Here is an 18127-nt window from a genome sequence, read left to right as displayed (position 1 = left end):
ACAATGCTGTCATGTTTCTATGGAGTCTATAAGCATATATACAGTTGCCAGTTTATTAGGTACACTGAGCTAAAACTAATTCAGTCTACAAGTCCTTCAATGAATCCTCCCTTCATGAAGATTCTGATGTTCAGTGTTTGTTGTGTAGAGACGTTGATTGAACAAACCTGCATACATTAAGCTGTTTCTAACAGTTACACACCTTGTTGCTTTTTGGATCCTATCAGGATAACTGGCATCAATGTCAGTCTCACGGTTTTGCAGGTCAGCAGAGAAATATATGAAGTAATCAGCTGTCTGCAGTTACGCTTCTTCTCATTGAGATCATCCACATTTATGCTGCTGATCTTAGCATTGATGACCGTCACTGATACATCATCTAACAATGTGTGTAATGACTAGATGCAGACTAGTCATATTATCTTGTTTAGCTAATGTTAGCTACCATTCATTGTACCCAGGTGTGTTACTAACTTTAAACTTTGCATGACAACAAAATGACAATAACTGTAATGGTACCTGTAGACCAACTGACATCTGGTTATTGTTTTCAGTGAAGTGTTGTTCAAAGTTGCTAACTGCAATTAGAATTTGATTAGCTATTATGTTACGATAAACATTAACTAAGACTTTATTACTTTCACTACCAGTGAACATGCTTGACAGACACTGCCAGTGAATGGGATTCAATGTTGGAACTATCGGATGCACAACGCCATGCGTCACTTCCGCATATTAAATGTCACAACTCTCTTTTTCAACGGCACTGGTCCCTTGGCCTTGACAGCCAATCAGATTAAACGCTACGTAGCGGACGTAACACTAGGGCGCATCCCAGGCTGTATGTTACGTGCGGTGTCGCCGCTCATGTTGTCGAGTATTCTAAACCTGCACATGTGTGTTACCGTGTGTCTAAACACGTTTTGGACCTAAGGAGTGTGACACAGCTTTAGAAGAGTTTGTGGGAAACGTAATGCGCGTCAGAATAAGAGATACGCAGGAGAAGTCGCTTACGCTTTGTGAGTAAGATGCTAGCTACTTTAGCTTTTTTAAGATCAGATGGTAGCGTTAGAGCTAACCTTACCAAATACGGTTTTTAGGATTACACGCTGTTAGTTAACAGGCGAGTTAATTGTCGTTCTTGTTAAGTAGTTACTTGCTTGTGGAAACACTCGACTTGTAAAGTAATATCATTAAGTTAGAAGGGTCACCTAAAAGCTCGTTGTACCTGTGACCTTCCTGACAGCAGGGTGTGTGTTTTGACTCCCTGACTTTTGTGAATGGACATAAACGACATGTGAACCAGTATGTCAGCACCGAGCAGGACCCTCACTGAACACTTTTAATCGGACATGTCATTGAGTCTCTGGTTGTGTGTTCACCTACAAGAATGACTGGCCGCTCAGTGGTGTGCTTTGGGAATCGAGCTGTCAGTCTGCTGTGTGGAAGCTCTGTTCGCTCCCTCCACGCTTCAGTATGTCACAGTTCATCTCAGCCAAAAGCTGGATTCAAACCGGAGAAAGTAGCCGTGGTGACGAAGACGACGCGCTATGAATTTGAACAGCAGCGCTATCGCTATGCAGGACTGTCTGAAGAGGACCTGAAGCAGCTGGTAAGGACTGCCTTTCACTTTCACCTGCTTTGACCTCTCAGTTAAAACAAACAGCTGATTTCTGTGAGTGTTGCCGTGTCCCTGTTTTGCAGCTTGCCATGAAGGGCTCGAGCTACAGCGGCCTGCTGGAAAGACACAACATCCACACTCATAATGTGGAACACATCGTGAAGAGCCTGCAGTAAGATGTGACCCGTCACAGCCACATTCCTGAGATCAGCACTGGGAAGGCTTGTTGTTTTCAGCTGGGACACTGTTTGTGAAAGCTAGTTTCTAATTCTGTGTTTGCAGGAGAGAAGGCATTGAAGTACGAGTGGTGAAAAGAGGGGAATATGATGAAGACGTCGTGCGATGGGCAGATGCCATCATCTCTGCTGGAGGTGTGTATTTTAGATGATGTGTTTTTGCGGTGTCATGTACTCCAGCCTCCAGAGCCTGTGACAGTGATTCATTACAAACACAGTATGTAGGCAGCACATTCCATGAATTCCACCAGAGTTAAGATTAAAATATGTTGGCTTTTATGGTCATTATCTCTACCATCTGTGTGAATAAGTGAACGCTGATTAAAGGAATCTTCCTTGAACGCCAACTGCTGTGTCCAGGTGTGATGGACAGAATGGGCAGGACTTTAACTTATTCAACCCAGAGGGCAAAAAGTCATGTGAACAAAGGCTTCAAACACACAATACAAGTTCTCTAACTGCAGTTTCTTTTGTTAGGTGATGGGACAATGCTACTTGTTGCCAGTAAGGTTTTGAGCAAGGACAAACCAGTTGTGGGAGTAAACACGGACCCTGAGAGGTAAAGCACTGAACAGCACTTTTTGGGAAGACCTTGGATTATTAAATGTGTTGAACAGTTAGACCTGATATGCTGCAGCTGTTTGAAAAGAAAAACTGCTCCGGAAGTTAGAGCAGAAGCTTAATATATCTTCACATTGTTACGATTTAACAGTCCTCTTATATTCAACTCAGTTCATTACATTTCTCTCTTTCAACTAAAGGTCAGAAGGTCATCTGTGCCTGCCGGTGCGGTACACTCGTGCCTTCCCCGAGGCTCTGGAGAAACTCTGTCGTGGGGAGTTCAGGTGTGTAGCTCCCCACACACAACTTACAGACATTATTCTACATTCAACTGATGCATATATAAGATTCAGTTAAAACCTTGTCAGGCTGTTCTCACTGTGTTCAGTATTGGCTTCAGAATGTAACTGTGCAATATTTAAATGATGGTCTGCTGGTTTAGTTTATGCCTGATGGTGCTCTGTAGACCAGATCTTATCCCCTCACCTCTCCTGTGCTGTGCTCAGGTGGCTGTGGCGTCAGAGGATCCGTCTACACTTAGAGGGCACAGGGATCAATCCCACTCCTGTGGACCTGCATGAACAGCAGCTGAGCCTGGAGCAGCACAGTCAAGCTCACCGCATCACCACCATGGACATCAAGCAGAGTATGTCTCCATCACTCGTCATGAGTCCCTGTCCTCCTGTCTGCTCTCCTGTCTGACACTGTTGTAGATTGGGGTTAGATTGACTGTAATGGGCTGACAGTGACCTCTAATTAGGAACTTGATCATTATTTAAGTTGATGTTTTTTTTGTTTTTTTTTACTACTAACTGAGTGACACCTGATTTCTCAGAGACAGGAACACTCCATGAGAGCTTCTCCAAGCCCAGCCTCCTCCCTGTCAGAAGCCTCAATGAAATCTTCATTGGAGAATCTCTGTCCTCCAGGTAACGCTGTCTTCCAAACTCATGCACATAACTCTTTCTAAACATAGTGAACCTGTGTCTGTGTGCATGTTGTAACCCTCATTAAGCCCCAGCCCCTTCATCACCACCATGCTCATCTCTCCACCACTCATGGGCAATCTCTGTCCACCACAAGGTGAAGTTCAAACCCCATGTTAACCTCTCGCTCCACAGGGCTTCCTACTATGAGATCTCTGTGGATGATGGCCCGTGGGAAAAGCAGAAGAGCTCAGGACTCAGTATTTGCACAGGGACAGGATCCAAAGCCTGGTAAATTTTACACCACTCAGCTTCAGTTTCACTTGTGGCAGATTCTCATCCACTGTGTATTAAAGACAGTTAAGGTTGAAGTTTTTGCCATTGTCTCCAAAGTTCAAAGTGCAAATCTACAAATGAAACATAAAGGCATACATAAAAAGCCAAATTTGTGGTTAATGCAACATAGCTTTGATGTCTGTGGAGCAAACCTTATCTGCCATTAGGCCGGGGATCATTTGTGTATTCACATGTCAGAAGAGATCTCTACCACCTAGATATCTGGTGCTGTAGGCTGACAAAGTGTCAGGAAAGTGTTGAGAGAAGCTGTGAGGAGATATTATTTCTGTATATTTATAATTTAATATTATTGTAGAAGAAGTGCATTATCATTAATAAGATTAGCTATGATGTTTCCAGTTAAAATCAGTGCTCCAAAATAATAATAATAATGATGATAATAATAAATTGGCAATTCAGTGGCAAACAGCATGTTAAACTCATGATGATCAGCACTGCCCCTTTAGGGGATAAAAGATTTCAAAGTTATGGGATCAGATAATAAGTGGATTAACTTATCTCTGAAAACATGGTTAAATGCGCTCACCATGAATGGCTTTGAAGAGATGAAGATTCTGATTCATGATCTTCATTTTACCCCAAACTGGATGTGAGCTTTAAGAGATGGACCAATCAGGGCCTCTCGTCAAACTGGACCTTTTTTATTCAGGGGACACTGAACAATTTTCAGACACTGCAAAAACTACACAATAATAGTGCCATCACATTCGCAGCTCTGTGCTCAGAGTCAAAAGAAGCCTGAAAGTTTTATTAATGCCTGTTGAACAGACTCAGGACTTAAAGTTATCTCAAAACTATATGAGGGACTTCAGGAGGTTCAAATAGTAAGTACCACTTGTATAAAACAAAAAATGGGAGAGGTAAGCTGGCAATGCAGGATATCAAACTGAGCCTCACAGGGAGTGTTTGACTGGAACAGTCTGAGCAGATACTTTATCACCTGTTCAGCAGTCTCACCATTCAGGCTCTTCCAGCTGCTGCAGGAACTGCAGTTCCCAGGAAGCCAACCATTACCATTTGTTTTGGGTCTATCCAAAGTAAACACATTGTGATTAAGATCTGTAGAGAATTAGTGACTATAGTTGGGACAAAAGTTACCTGAGATGAACTCCTTGTAGGGCTTCTGCATTCAACATCTATTAATATGAAAACAACATATTTATTTGGAATATTGTGTGTCGCTGCTAGAAAAGCAGTCCCACTCTGCTGCATGGTGACCTTTCTGTCTTGGTCCACAGGTCATATAACATCAACAAACTTGTTGAACAAGCTGTGGAGGAGGTGCTGAGAATTGGTATGTGTGTGTTTGTGTGCAGGTTGAGATGCTAAATTCTGTTTGAAACTGAACCAAGGTCTAAAGTAAAGCAGGCTCTTTCTCTGAATATGTCACCTGACTACACTGACAACAGCATGTGTGTTTCCTCAGGAAAGGCCCAAACAGGTCTTGATATCCCACTCAATCGCAACTTTATTCAAAAAGGTGAGCTAATAATCACCCTTTATTATTGTTGTGCATTTCTGGGCACTTGCTGTTATTTGAGGACGGTATCTGTGTGTGTTCAGTTACTGATGAATACAACGAGTCTCTGGTGTTCAGTCCGGACGACAGACGTTTGTTCTACAGCATCAGGGAGCCCATCGTCAACAGAGTCTTCTCCAGCAGTCGCCAAAGAGGCTTCGTCAGCAAGTCAGTGAGCGTTCCTCAGTCTCAGAACAGCAGCTAAGAGTTCACGCTGTGCAGAAGCTGTAAAGATGTCCCTGTTTAATGTTGGTCTTCAGGGTGTGTGTCCGCTCACGGTGCTGGGATGCCTGCATGGTCGTCGACGGCGGGACTTCTTTCGAGTTCAATGACGGTGCCATCGCTACAATCAGCATGAGTGAGGAGGATCAGCTCCGGACAGTCCTGCTTGAAAACTGAGATGAGCCCAGAGCAAACAATGCTTGACTGCTTTCTGTCCAGTATTCAAAGGGAAGTACCAGTTTTTAGCTACTAGCCCCCACGAGTGTTGAATATTTTTATACCTGGAGGAAAAAGGTATCAGTTTGTTTTATTCAATATGTGCATTGTGAATTTTCCCAAATGATTTCCAAATCAGACTTTTTTTCTTTTGATTTTTAATCTGCATCCCACTATCTGAAGGTTTTAACAGCTTAGAATCTGTTTTGTACACATCATTTATTCTCCCTTCGTGTCTGCCCTTCAGCCCGTCAGTGACTCTGAACAGAGAGGAAAGATCAGGTATGACGAGGGCTTCTGTTGATGGACAGAAAATTCATTGTTTAGATATTTATCTGTTTCTGATTACATGTCGGCCCATTTTGGTTGGAACAGTGACTGATTCTGGCCGTGATGATGTTGCACGTCTATGGGGATCAGATGCAAATGGACAGATACAGTGATGTGCTCTCACACCTGTGTAGCCACTGGTTAATGACTTTGAAAGGATCAGAATGACGGTATTCTATTTTTTTTATTGTCTCCACAAGTTTCTGACTTTCTGATCTACCCTTTCAGAAGTGGATTAATCTGCATTTGGGGCAGTAGGACGGTGTGTGTGGGACTGAGTCAAAATAAACTACAGTGTGTGTTCATGGTAATGGAGGAACATGTCACCCAGTGCAACCGTGTGACTCACTGATGTGTGTTCAGTAGTTTTTTAGACAACACTGGAGCTCTATGGCACAGAGGAAGAAGATACACCAGGCTCTGATACACACAATAGCTGTTGGCAGCACACATTGGTTTTTTGTTTTTTGAGACTTGTTGATTCTAAGAAAAATGTTGAATATCAGCGGACTTATCCTCTCAAAAATCCAATTTGAGCTGAAAGTACATAAAAGTGTATCTATATGGTGACCTGAAAGCACAGTGGCTGTTTGTCATGGCTTGTTTGTTGACTAAAGATATTTTTGGAACATAGCTTATATTTTTTTCACCAAAAACAGAACTCCTTGCTTCAGGGGCATTTTGCTCCGTGTTAGGTCAAAAATCTGCCTTGTAATATGTCACAAGACAGGAAAATTAGCTTTGGAAGCACTACTTCAGCAGCAGGGTATGCCTGTGGTGGACATGCCTGATATTTCCAACAGCTTCATAGTGAAACTCTTTCAGACAGAAAGTGACTCTTAACAACACTGACTGAAACCAGTGAAGCCATTTGACTAAATGATAAAGACACAGTGCAGTCAGATCATTTTCAATATTTCATTCAAACCTAGAAGGTTCTGCTTGATGTGAAAGACATTTCTGGGGCACCTGTGACACCCCCCCTGCCCTGGACTGAACCAGCAGGGCTTTTTGAGGAATAGTTTACAGAAAGATCAGGACACTGTAACACATGTGCCAAAGGCAGGTTCTTTATTAACGTGCTGTCAGTATGTCAGGATGTGCTTTGTTTTTGAATCAGATAAAGTAGTATGAAAAAGAAATGCTTTTGTGTTCTTATTGAAACTCATTATTGCCTCTTTGTCACCTACAGTCAAGTTAGTACCAATGAACAGTAGGACATGGAGGTCAGTGGAGACTGTCAGTGATTGTTTGTCTGTGTCAGCCCTGTGATGAACCGGCCGCCCGTCCCACCTGTCCCGCCTCTCGCTCACTGTCAGCGTGGATTGTTTACAGCGCCCCCCTCCACGACCCCTGAAGTGGCTGTAGATGATGCATGTTAACTCTGTGTGAGTGGGTAGACTGACAGGGTCAACTAACCAGAAAACGTGTTCCTGGTTCCAGTGGGATGGAGCCATGCACAAAGTGTTGGTTCTGTTCAGGTCTGAGATGTCAGACTCTGGGAACTGTTTTCACTGGGACTATTTGTTTGGTGGAAAGTAGTTCCAGTGTTGACTGTCAGATTTGTTAATTACTGACAGACACACGCATTCTGTGAAGACATTAATATTGAAATGAAATTCCCTTCATCTGCTTTTTCTTATATCCAACAGTGAAGTAAGAGCGACTGAATAAACCCTTTCACTGAGCACATGTGAACATGAGACAGGAGGATGAGCACGTAATGAAATGAATGAGCCTCAGTTCCACTGAGCTGCTTCACTTTCAGGGTCCTGTGTTCATGCTGACTGGCTGTCATGGATTACTGAGACAAGAGAGTCAGCTGTGAAAAACACCTGTGATTCAGCAGATGTGACTTTTGTCTCAACAAAATAAAAATCCTTTCAGGGTCCACTCATGAGCTTGTTCTGGTTTTCATCCGTTCACTTGTCATGTGACTAAATTTGGACTCACCAAAATTCCATGGTTTTGTGACTTAACTTTTTCTATTTCTAGTACACTGTAATATTTGGGTCTTCTAATGCAGCCATACAAGGTAACTTGATTTAGTCACCACTTCAGACAAGCCAGCGAGTGGCACTCGAGTTAAGCTGTCAGAGTGTTTACTTGCATGGTCAAGAATAAACTTAAATGCCCAACTTTCACATTTTGTCTGCGTGACAAATAGCTAGGACTCACATTCAACCCAAAATCACCACACGCGCACAAAGAACAGTTTGTGTTTTCAGTAACTTCGCTGTTCAGACTTGAGGGAAGATGAACAGTTCACAAGTTAAAACTCATGTTCCCTTAAAGTTCAGTCTGTATGACAGTTTATTGAAACAACGCTGAGCATACAGCACATGTACACTGACATAATAAAGACATTCGAAAAGCAGCCGGAGACGTCACATGTACATTATTGATAACCTGGTCCAGCTGTTACAGCAGCACACAGCGAGACAGTGTGTGCGTCTGCATATCAATGTAGTGTCTGTTCAGCAACCAAGTGAATCAACAGCTTTACCCACAGCTGCTTCGGACATTCAACATCAGGAATCATCGTTTCACAATAAAACATCTTCACTGATTAAAATCGACTCAAATCTCAGCACGTTTCTGACATCAGTATAAAAATGTCTTCGGGCTCAACTGTCCCAAATATTGACAGACATCCTACATCTAAGAGGGTCAACATTTCAATGAAGCCTTTTAAACCATGTTTCCCTTACAAAATGTTTTAAATTAACACATTATTGGAACCTAAAACAGATTCAAAAATGCACAATAAGTTTGTGTTAACACATTCAAGCCAGAGCTGGATTCAACATCCAAATGTGTCCTTCCCAAACAAGGTATTACATTTCTCTACAAGCTTGCATGTTCAGAACTTAAAGGCTAATATGTGACCTTCAGTACTGTTAATGGCAGCCAATGCTAAAAGCTTCTTCTGGAGGAGCAACAAACACTGAAACATGGCTCCACCACTGCACGATGGGCCTTTAACACTGTAGGATCAAACACCCAGTAACAGAAAACATGAGGGATATGTGGCGGCTACAGCTTGAACCTCAGCTGACACTTCCTGTTCCACATGGTGCGGTCGCTGAGGGAGCCGGCGAGCCTGCTAGCGGGCGTGGGCCGTGCGATGCTGGAGAACGGCCTGGAGTTGATGGAGACGTGAGGCATCTCCTTCTTCAGAGAGGGCAGGTGGCTGTTATGTACAATGCCGAACACATCCAGCAGGCACAGCATGGGGAACATCTTGCCCAGGTCACTGGAAACATGACACAAGTTCAACTGTGGGCTTCCAAACTCGGCCACTCAAAAACAGAAGCAGCGACAGCAGCAGGGGAACTCACGTGAGAGCAGCGAGGTGAATGTGATAGCAGCGACTCAGGGACAGATGCTGCAGACACTTCAGCTGTTTGAGGACGGGGAAGCTGTCAGCCACCAGCAGAGTGCTGTCGCTGTAACACAGGACGCAGCGTGAATATTGGACCACAGACATGCAGAAACATTCATCTGTTGTTTTTTTGGCCACTTGGGAGACAGTGGAACAGTCAGAAAGCACAACATCTGACAGAGCATCCCCTCGTAAAGACGTTAAAAGCTGTTAGTGAGCAGGTGCCTGTTTACACAATCACACCTGATCATAAGAGCATTCAAGAACAGACGTGTTCATGTTCAGCATATACATAATACACAGTAGTAGTATAATAGTATACAGTATAAATAGAAAAAAAAAAAAGGAAACAGGCACAGAGTGAGTCCTCCAGACTCTCTAACATGGAAGAGCCTCTGAAACAGACGACCTGTGAGCTACTAATCATCACACAGACCATGAAGAACACCATCTTACCTTAAATCTAGAGTATGAATAAGGGGGCATCTCGCCACCAGCACCTTCACATCTGTCAAAACACACAGTACAGTCATCTCAAATCTTTGTGCGTAACAGAGTGAACACAGGAAGTTTTAACTGCTCCATAAAGTGTGATCATTTGGCACTGCACGAGCCAGAAGCAAGACTACAGAATCTAGATGTGGAGACCAAAGAAAGACTGATGACACACACTGCTGAAATGTCACAGGTCAGCGTGACAGCTGGAAAATAAAGACTGTTTGATATTTGTGTTGAATAGGAACAGCAGGGGGTCAACTTCCTGGTGACAAGGTGGCAGCCAGGTCCTGACACATGAGTGTTCTGATGGACTCAAGCTGCCCGGTGAAACTCTGCCAGAGGCAGAAAGGTGTAAACTCAGAAATATGCACACACATATTTTTGTGCATATGCATGGTTTCAGTGTTATTAACTGAAATCAATGGGTGCACATGCACTGCCCTCCACCCTCACAGCTGCACAGAGAAGGACGTACAGACCTGTTTGCATGTCAATACTTGTGATGAAATTCATCAATCAGAATTTCAAATTAAGTCTAGAAATTCACTTTTGACTTTTTACAGTACGATGTGCAGATTTTTATTTTTAAGGCCTTGGTATGCTTCAAATACAGAGCTCATCAGATCTGCACCTTAAATCCTCTTTCTGATAAAGGACCTGATCAGGCCTTTTCTGCATCTTTCTGAAGTTGGATGCCAACAACAATTCACTTGTTCTATGATCATTCCGAATGTAACAGAGCAACATGTGTCACACGTCCTACTAAAAACGTGTGCAAAGAGCAAAATTCCAGCAGTAGCATGCGTGCGATGCCTCTGTGTGAGACAGTCCGAAGCGGTGCTGAAACGCTCGTCTTGACTGAGACCATTTTAAAATAAAAACTTCTGGCTGTGGTTGTAGCCAGATCTTTGTGTGAGGTGATGGTTTGTGTGCGAGGTGAATGGATGGTGCATTACTATTCCATTTGGTTTTTGTCATCTATCCTGCTATTAAAAATCATGTCCCTAGCTGCAGTGAGTCCAGACATCAAATGCTACTTCCCACAATTCCTTGGGAACGGCTGCCATATTGGTATAGGGAAGGTGCCAAGGCAGGATGTCTGTGCACAGTTAAAATCACGACTCACTGAATTTTCTTCTGATTTTCAAGCGGTTTGGTTTGTTCCAGATGTCTGACATGTATTTCTTCTAATAATAATGCAGGTTTTCATACCAAAGCACTTTATGTAGATGAACTTCTCCTACATAATTAGCTTTCAAGTGTATTCTTTTTTTCTGACTGCATGTGAACTGGCTGCCATGATATCATTTTGGAAATAGGTGAGACTTAATTAAAAAGATAATTAGAACAAACATCTACTGTCTTATCAATTTAAATGTCATTGCATGATTATATAAACTTAATGTACTGCTCGTTTGAAGTATATATATTGACGTTATGTACAAAAAGCCTGCTTGTGTCCCTGCAATGTACCATTATGTGCAAATAAAGAAACTGAGTGAAAACATTTGTTAAGGTTTGAATGGTGCTGTGTGGAGCATGAATGTTCTTTGCCTGTGTGAGTGATGACCTGCACTAACTGTTCTTGTTTTTAGAGATGGTAAGAGACGTTTCATGCTCATGCTACAAAAACAGTCTCTGTAGCACCAGTGCTAAGTACAAAAAGAGCCCTGCTCTATCTGATCAAAAGATTTACAAGTGCTCAGCTATCATTAACAGAAATGTACTGGTGAGGAAGTTCAGGGAAGACAGCGATAACCAATAAATATCAACATTTTGTGGCTGATAAATACCATAAATAGTCATTTTAATCTTAGAAAATGCAAAAATGTGAAGAAGACAACAAATACATGGTTTTAGATTGACAGGTTGGTAATACTTCAGGTCTGCAAATTTCAGGGTAAGTAGGTGATAATCATCAAGCAACATATCTGAAATTTCTTTGAAATTGCTTCCAAAATACAACATTTTCTCAACATGATGTGTTTGATGGTGTTCTTAACGACAATGTTATTAATGCAACCTGAAAGCTCAGCAGTCTTTTTTAAGCTTTCCTTTTCTAAGTTACATTAACAATCATTCACACAGAAAAAGCTCATATTTGTCTGCATAACATCTCCTCTGTCTGTCAGCTGCTGTATCTCGTGATGAGAAGTTTCTCATCAGTGTGTTTAATGTTCAACATGTAAAAAAGTGTTTGAAGTCTTTTTTTGTGATGAATCAGCCTCAAATGCTAATAGTTGCATGGCTGCTACATCTTGTTCAGACTAATCTTGATCACCCTTAACCCATTTATACACTTTATCTTTTGAATATAACAAGTGAACTGGTCTCATAAAAAAAAAAAAATTATGCTGATCCCAGCTGAAGCAGCTCGATGATGAACAGGTTTCTCTGTCTCGCTCTGATATAAATACTTTTTCCCTGTTACTGATTTATTTATCTATTAACTAATGTGTTGTCATCTGAAAATATAAAGTGACATTTTCACTTGCTATTCTTGCTTATTGGACAGTGATTTATCATGTTTAATGACTATAACAACTCTAAATTCTGCCACAGCCATTCTTTTATGTACCATGATCTGAAACTAAGGATCTCAGAAGTAACACGTGAGGTTAGATGTCTCCTGAAAATGACACGATTAAGATGGGGGACATAGATTGAGACAATGCTTTGGTGGTTCAGAGACACACAAACAGGTCAGCCAGTGGACAGACTATGTTGAGAGACAATCTAGTACACAAAGAGTGTTGTGGCATGAACAGAAAGTAGACTGTTTTGGATAATCATGTGCATTTGAAAAGATTGGAAGCAACTTGCTCTGAAGTCAAAATATATGAACACTTTAGATACTGAATGTCTGAAGAGCACAAGACGAACAAAAGAGTGGCCTACACCAGCAACACTCATGTTCAACCCATCGCCACACCAGAAAACTGCAGAATGCCAAAATAATGGTAACAAAATGAATGAGCACCAACATCCCTCACTTACCATCGAGTGTGAGGCTCTCTCTGTAACCGCTGAGGTTGAGCTGAGTAACACTGGAGCTCAGATGGCTGACAACACTCTTCACATGATTATTGTTGAAGTCACACCATGATATGTTCAGCTGCTCTATGCTGCACAGGGGAGAGAAACAAACATGCACACAGCATGAGTAATTGGCAGAGAAGGAGGATGGACTTTGACACATGGAACAGACACAGTATCTGACCTGGAGCAGGACTGGAGCATGTCAGCCAGAGCGGGAGCAGAGAAGCCAGAGCAGCCACTCAGGTTGAGCTGCAGCAGGTTTGGGTTTTTGGCCAGCGAGCTGAGAGAGAGACAGAGGACCAAATAATCAAATATCAACCAGCAGGATCAGATGCTCAGGGAAGACCACAGGTGCACACATAGACAACAACAGTCAACACACAAACCCAACAATAGTACAACACAGAACATAACACAGGTTTGCAGGTGCTGGAAAGCACATCTCTTGTGTTTTATATCACAGTGAATTAAATTGATTTGAACATAGATTTTATATGTATTAATCATGTTGTAATTAAAGAGCAGATTCTAGAACAGGTAGTGATGTAGAAATGACATCACCAAGGCTTCCCAGGAGGCTGAATGAGCAACATGTCTCACACCTCTGATGAAACGAAACAGGAAATGCGTGCTCGTTCAGTGCTGGCAGTAGGAAGACTGAGTGAGATGGAAACTTACCTGATGATGGTGTCTGAGAGCTGCAGACCCTCCAGGCTCAGACACTCCAACACCCTGCAGCGACAGATGATGCTCTCCAGAGCCGAGGTGGGGATGATGGAGCTGGACAGATCCATGTGAACTATCTGCAGTGGGCTGAACAACAGAAAGCAAAGACCATCAAGTTGTTTCCTTTTTGTTTTGTTTTTAAAAATCACTTTTGATTTCACTTATTTTGCTCTTTCAGAAGCGGTGGCTGTGAGGTGTTTCATGTGTGAAGTCAGACAGTAAGCCATGGAACCACAGCCTCCATCAGCTCTGTTATGCACCACACTAATGAAATGTCATATCAAAGTTTGTATTTTAGAAGTGCTGGCAAATGGTAGATACAGTTTACACACATCCATCTAGCATAACCAGCTGCTGCACTCACCCTTCTCCTGTGAAATGTGACTCTTCTACAAAGGAGCGCGGGCAGCGCAGCCTGTGGACTCCGGTCGTCAGCACCTGCTGCAGAGCCGGACCACTGTGGGTCAATCCCTCCAAATCCACACTGCGCCACAGAGACTCATCAAACCTGCAGCAGACACACAGGCAGGATGGGAAGCGGTCAGATTCTGGACGTAATGTCTCGGTCTGCAGACTTAACCTGCCTTTGATCCCGTCACGTTCTTTAATATCAACATGTGTTCTCTGCTGTCAAGAAGACGTACAGCCACATGTTCAGCTGTGTTGAGACGCCACATTGCGTCAGTTTCACCTTTAGTCAGACTTTGAATTCAATTATCTTAAAGACAAGGATGCATCACTACCTGACGTAATCGTTCTGTTCATCCGGATGTTTATGAGATCAGATAACCACAGAAAGGTCAAAGTAACTCAGTTATGAAGCACATGGAAACACACCTGATTTCACATTTTCCCAGAATATGTGAGAGAAGATATGAAAATATGAGAATAAGGGGAGGATTTTAAATCCCCAGAGGCTGACCTTAGATCAGAAATCCTATACACACACACACACACACACACACACACACACACACTTTGGTTATATATTTGGATATAACTTTGGTAGACAATTACAATGATGTTTGGGTGTAAGCTCTTTACTAAATTGATTACTTTGGTGACTGCGAGAGCATCAGGAATGAAAGTAACAAGAGTGACATTTGGCCAAAAGAAGCAAGAATGGGAAGCAGAGAGAGACTCACACTAGGCGATGCCAACGCTTGCAAACTATGGACATCCTGAGGAGGTCCTGCAGAGGGAGGTAGAAAAGGATCCTGAGCAGCAGCTCGTCGGGTAGGTGGTCCCATGAAATACCTGCTGAGGGAAATAATGTTGAAGAAAGTCTGACCGTTTATCAGGGCGACAAATAGTGCACAGCAGCTGGAGGCTTAAAGGAGGTCTGACATTTGCTTCCTACCTGACGTAGACTCTTCTTTCCTCCTTGATCTCCGAGCGAGGACAAACTGGTTGCTGTCGTTCTCTTTGCCCTTGGTGATGAGCCGCTGCTGCTTGCGGCTTGGTGACCACTGCTGGATGAGCTCGGTTGGGGTGCACTCGGTGTCCAGGCCCTCGCTCAGGCTGCCTCTCCACTTGCGTTTGTTGATCCTCTTGGACTGAGACAACATGGAGCCCTGAACACCCAGGCAGGGCAGAGACTGCAGGGGCATGCTGGGTGGACGGAGAAACTCAAACTCGTTCATATTCAAAATGTTACCAACATTTTTATTTATTTATACATTTTTCCCCTCTATCAACAGCTCAGCGAAAGATTCGTGAATGACCCAACAGCTAGCTTTCCTCCAGAGACGAAACTCTGCCCGCCATATTGATGCAGCTACGAGCGGGGTGACCGCGCAAATTCTGATTTTACAAGAAAACACAAGTATTGTGTCAGTGCCATTTCAAGCGATATATACACGTAGAGTTACACTGGATTAGAATTTTCATGTTCTGTGTGTACTCTGCAGATTATTAATCCAGGAAGGACGCAGAGACAAACGTGGAGGGAGGCCTGGTTGACAGGAAGGCGCGGTAACGTTATCGATTAATATTAGCTATAGTTTAACACTAATCTGCTCGGAAAGACGACTCACAAACATACTTTTTATTTTTATCGTTTATCAAGTGTGATTTGCAATTCGTTTGAAGTGCATTGAGAGATAAGTGGCCTTTCTTGAACTGAAGCACAACAGAAATAAACTTTACGTGTTTGCTCATTTTTACACGAATGGCCCTGAACGGTATCACTCGAACCTACATAACTACTTTACAGAAATAAAGAATAAATACGTAACAATACCCGTCTCTTGGCATCTCCTCCGAATCAGGTACGACGTGGTTTAAGAAGAAAACTGCACATGAAGAAGCTGACTAGTTCCACTGCTGCCCTCCTGATGGTACTCTTTAAACTGGCCGCCAGCAGCATGGCGCCCTGTATTGGGCACGTCACTGACGTATTACGTCGTCATCTTACGTCCTGCGTCTGGCTGACTGGCCCATGAGGCATTCATGTGTTGCTCGTTTTTTATACTTATATTGAAAGAAGCGTCTGCAGATTTTGTTTTCCAAAATAATGTTAATAGAAAAACATGACAGCAAATGTTATCCCATCAGAGGACACTATGCATCTGTTAATGAGCACAAGGCATGGGGTTTTATGAGGAGATAAGAATTAAGAGGACAATGTTCATAATCAAGGGAAACAAAGTCAAACGTTTCCAGATGGACACTGAATGGCCTTGCGGTCATCAGTAATGCTCATTCAACCTCTGCTTATTTTATTTGACAAGCACAGGTGTGTGTGTGTGTGTGTGTGTGTGTGTGTGTGAGTGTGAGTGAGTGTTTGCCCTCTTAAAGAACTTTTGTGTTACAATTAAATGCCTGCTTCAAAAAAAAAAAAAAAAAAAGCAAAGCAAAAGCAAAGAGTGAAATGTTTAGCATCAGAGCACGCTTCAAAAACACATCCTAAACACTACAACATACAGTGACCAGCTGTTTGAGAAATTTACTGAGCCTTCTTTTAAAAGACAGTGAATAATAGAACACCTGCTACCCTACTAGCTGACACCCTACTACAGAAGCCATGATGATTTTACTTAAAGACATTTTCATTCAAACTAATTTAGAATGAAGATCTCTAGCTGGGCCTCCTAGAAAAAAAATCATAGATCACAGGTTACATTCATGTCTGACTCCTAAGTCACCATCCATGGCAAGATCATCTGCTGTAAAGTCTGACAATACTGCATCACCTTTTATAGTACACTCTAATCCACCTCTAATACAGACACAGACCTTATGATATAATTTCTTTTTCAATCTGAGCCCTCTGGCACAGCAGGAGCAGCACTGGAGAACTTCAACATTCCCTGATTGCAGCAGGTCCCTCAGTTCCACCACTGACACTGTTAGAAATGGTTTGATCTAATTATCTGACAGCAGGACTTCAGCCTCTGAGTTTGTGAAGGTTTCCTTCTTACTCTTGCATCCTGTTCAAAAGAATGACACTTGCAGACAAATGGGATTGGAAATGTAAACCTGTAGGACAGAAATCAGACACAGGTTATCATCTTTATTATGAAGGTTGACCAAGTTGGAAACATCGGGCACTTGTACCAGCTTGATTTATCAGAAAAGGTTTAAAAGATTTAGAGTTGTAGTTGCACATTTTAGCAGATGTGTTTATTTACTTTCTTACTGACAATCAGATGACACCACTGTTTCTTGGCTGACCCAGTCAAGAAACAGTTCGATCCATAACCCTCTGTAAAAATGTGGGTTTTGCACAGATTAAACATCCAGCATCTAACAGGGTTCCCTCTCTTTCTTTGAGATTCGTTTCCAGGACAGTTTTAAAGATGATCCAGCTGGTACAATGGACAGGGATTGACCATATACTAATATGTTCCTCTCTGTGGGGTCTGATATAACCTTTAGATGTTTTTATGTCACTACTTTTCCTCTCGTCTCTGTTTTTCATTTCCTGCCATGTTTTAATGCTCTGTATTGTCATTACATTTTTATTCTTTTTACAGTATTCATTTTTACAGTATTATATAGTATAGTCATTGTATTTACTTGTTGTTTTTTTACTTTATTTGGTGTTTCAGCCACTTGAGTTGTAAAATCATCCAACCTGCCTGTGCTATCATTGGATGGAACTTGGTGTGTTCACAGCGTGTCCACAATATAACAGAGAGCAGCCTGTTCAAAGTACTCTCATCCATTAACTACCATTTGAACGTTAATATGCTCCTGAACATAACTTATCCCTTTCAGATGACGATGTTATCTGCTTTGGGGAGCTCTGATCGATAGGCCAGTACTTCATTCTCAGCTTCAGATTAATAGGAGAATATTGAAATAATTTTTCAGGACAACACAATTTTTTCAAGGGTATTTTACTCTTTCTCTCATTTTCCATGGTTTCCAGGACATGTGAGAACCCTCTAGGTGCTGTATTTTGGTGGGCTGGTCTGAATTAAAAGTGCCTGCCTTATTGATATTTGTGGTCCACCCCTGGAGGGGGTTAATAACTGTATCAGTGTG

General features: G+C 42.3%; 2 protein-coding genes across 3 annotated transcripts; one reads left to right on the top strand and one right to left on the bottom strand.

Annotated features, from left to right (window-relative positions):
* The first annotated feature begins 816 nt into the window (after positions 1-816).
* On the top strand, positions 817-8427 carry nadk2 (NAD kinase 2, mitochondrial). Of its 2 annotated transcripts, XM_076758583.1 has the most exons (13): positions 837-1019; positions 1390-1612; positions 1705-1793; positions 1904-1992; positions 2335-2416; positions 2619-2702; positions 2925-3064; positions 3254-3347; positions 3540-3635; positions 4940-4995; positions 5128-5181; positions 5265-5388; positions 5481-8427. In XM_076758583.1, the coding sequence occupies exons 2-13, from the start codon at positions 1391-1393 to the stop codon at positions 5617-5619; spliced, it is 1269 nt and encodes a 422-aa protein (XP_076614698.1). In that variant the 5' UTR covers positions 837-1019; position 1390; the 3' UTR covers positions 5620-8427. The 2 variants fall into 2 exon arrangements, with proteins under 2 accessions (XP_076614697.1, XP_076614698.1); XM_076758582.1 differs by having other exon boundaries at positions 817-1612.
* skp2 (S-phase kinase-associated protein 2, E3 ubiquitin protein ligase) lies at positions 8344-15959 on the bottom strand. Its single transcript, XM_076758584.1, has 10 exons — positions 15879-15959; positions 14997-15247; positions 14782-14893; positions 14001-14144; positions 13589-13723; positions 13092-13190; positions 12869-12996; positions 9830-9881; positions 9330-9437; positions 8344-9244 (listed from the first exon to the last, which is right to left on the bottom strand). The coding sequence occupies exons 1-10, from the start codon at positions 15890-15892 to the stop codon at positions 9025-9027; spliced, it is 1263 nt and encodes a 420-aa protein (XP_076614699.1). The 5' UTR covers positions 15893-15959; the 3' UTR covers positions 8344-9024.
* Between the last annotated feature and the right edge of the window lie 2168 nt (positions 15960-18127).

The sequence above is a fragment of the Chaetodon auriga genome, chromosome 19 (assembly GCF_051107435.1).
Source record: "Chaetodon auriga isolate fChaAug3 chromosome 19, fChaAug3.hap1, whole genome shotgun sequence".
In the NCBI taxonomy this organism is placed as follows: domain Eukaryota; kingdom Metazoa; phylum Chordata; class Actinopteri; order Chaetodontiformes; family Chaetodontidae; genus Chaetodon; species Chaetodon auriga.
Note: the sequence above shows the minus strand (reverse complement) of the source record. Positions and strands in the feature narration are given on the sequence as shown.

Bases quoted from the DNA above. Each gene is read 5' to 3' on its own strand.
- nadk2 (XM_076758582.1), top strand. From the start codon at position 1,391: ATGACTGGCCGCTCAGTGGTGTGCTTTGGGAATCGAGCTGTCAGTCTG. The intron at 2,417-2,618 runs GTAAAGCACTGA...TTTCAACTAAAG, and splicing joins GTAAACACGGACCCTGAGAG to GTCAGAAGGTCATCTGTGCC. The intron at 3,348-3,539 runs GTAACGCTGTCT...CTCGCTCCACAG, and splicing joins GGAGAATCTCTGTCCTCCAG to GGCTTCCTACTATGAGATCT.
- skp2 (XM_076758584.1), bottom strand. The intron at 14,145-14,781 runs GTGAGTCTCTCT...TGTCTGCTGCAG, and splicing joins AAGCGTTGGCATCGCCTAGT to GTTTGATGAGTCTCTGTGGC. The intron at 12,997-13,091 runs GTCAGATACTGT...TCCCCTGTGCAG, and splicing joins ATGCTCCAGTCCTGCTCCAG to CATAGAGCAGCTGAACATAT.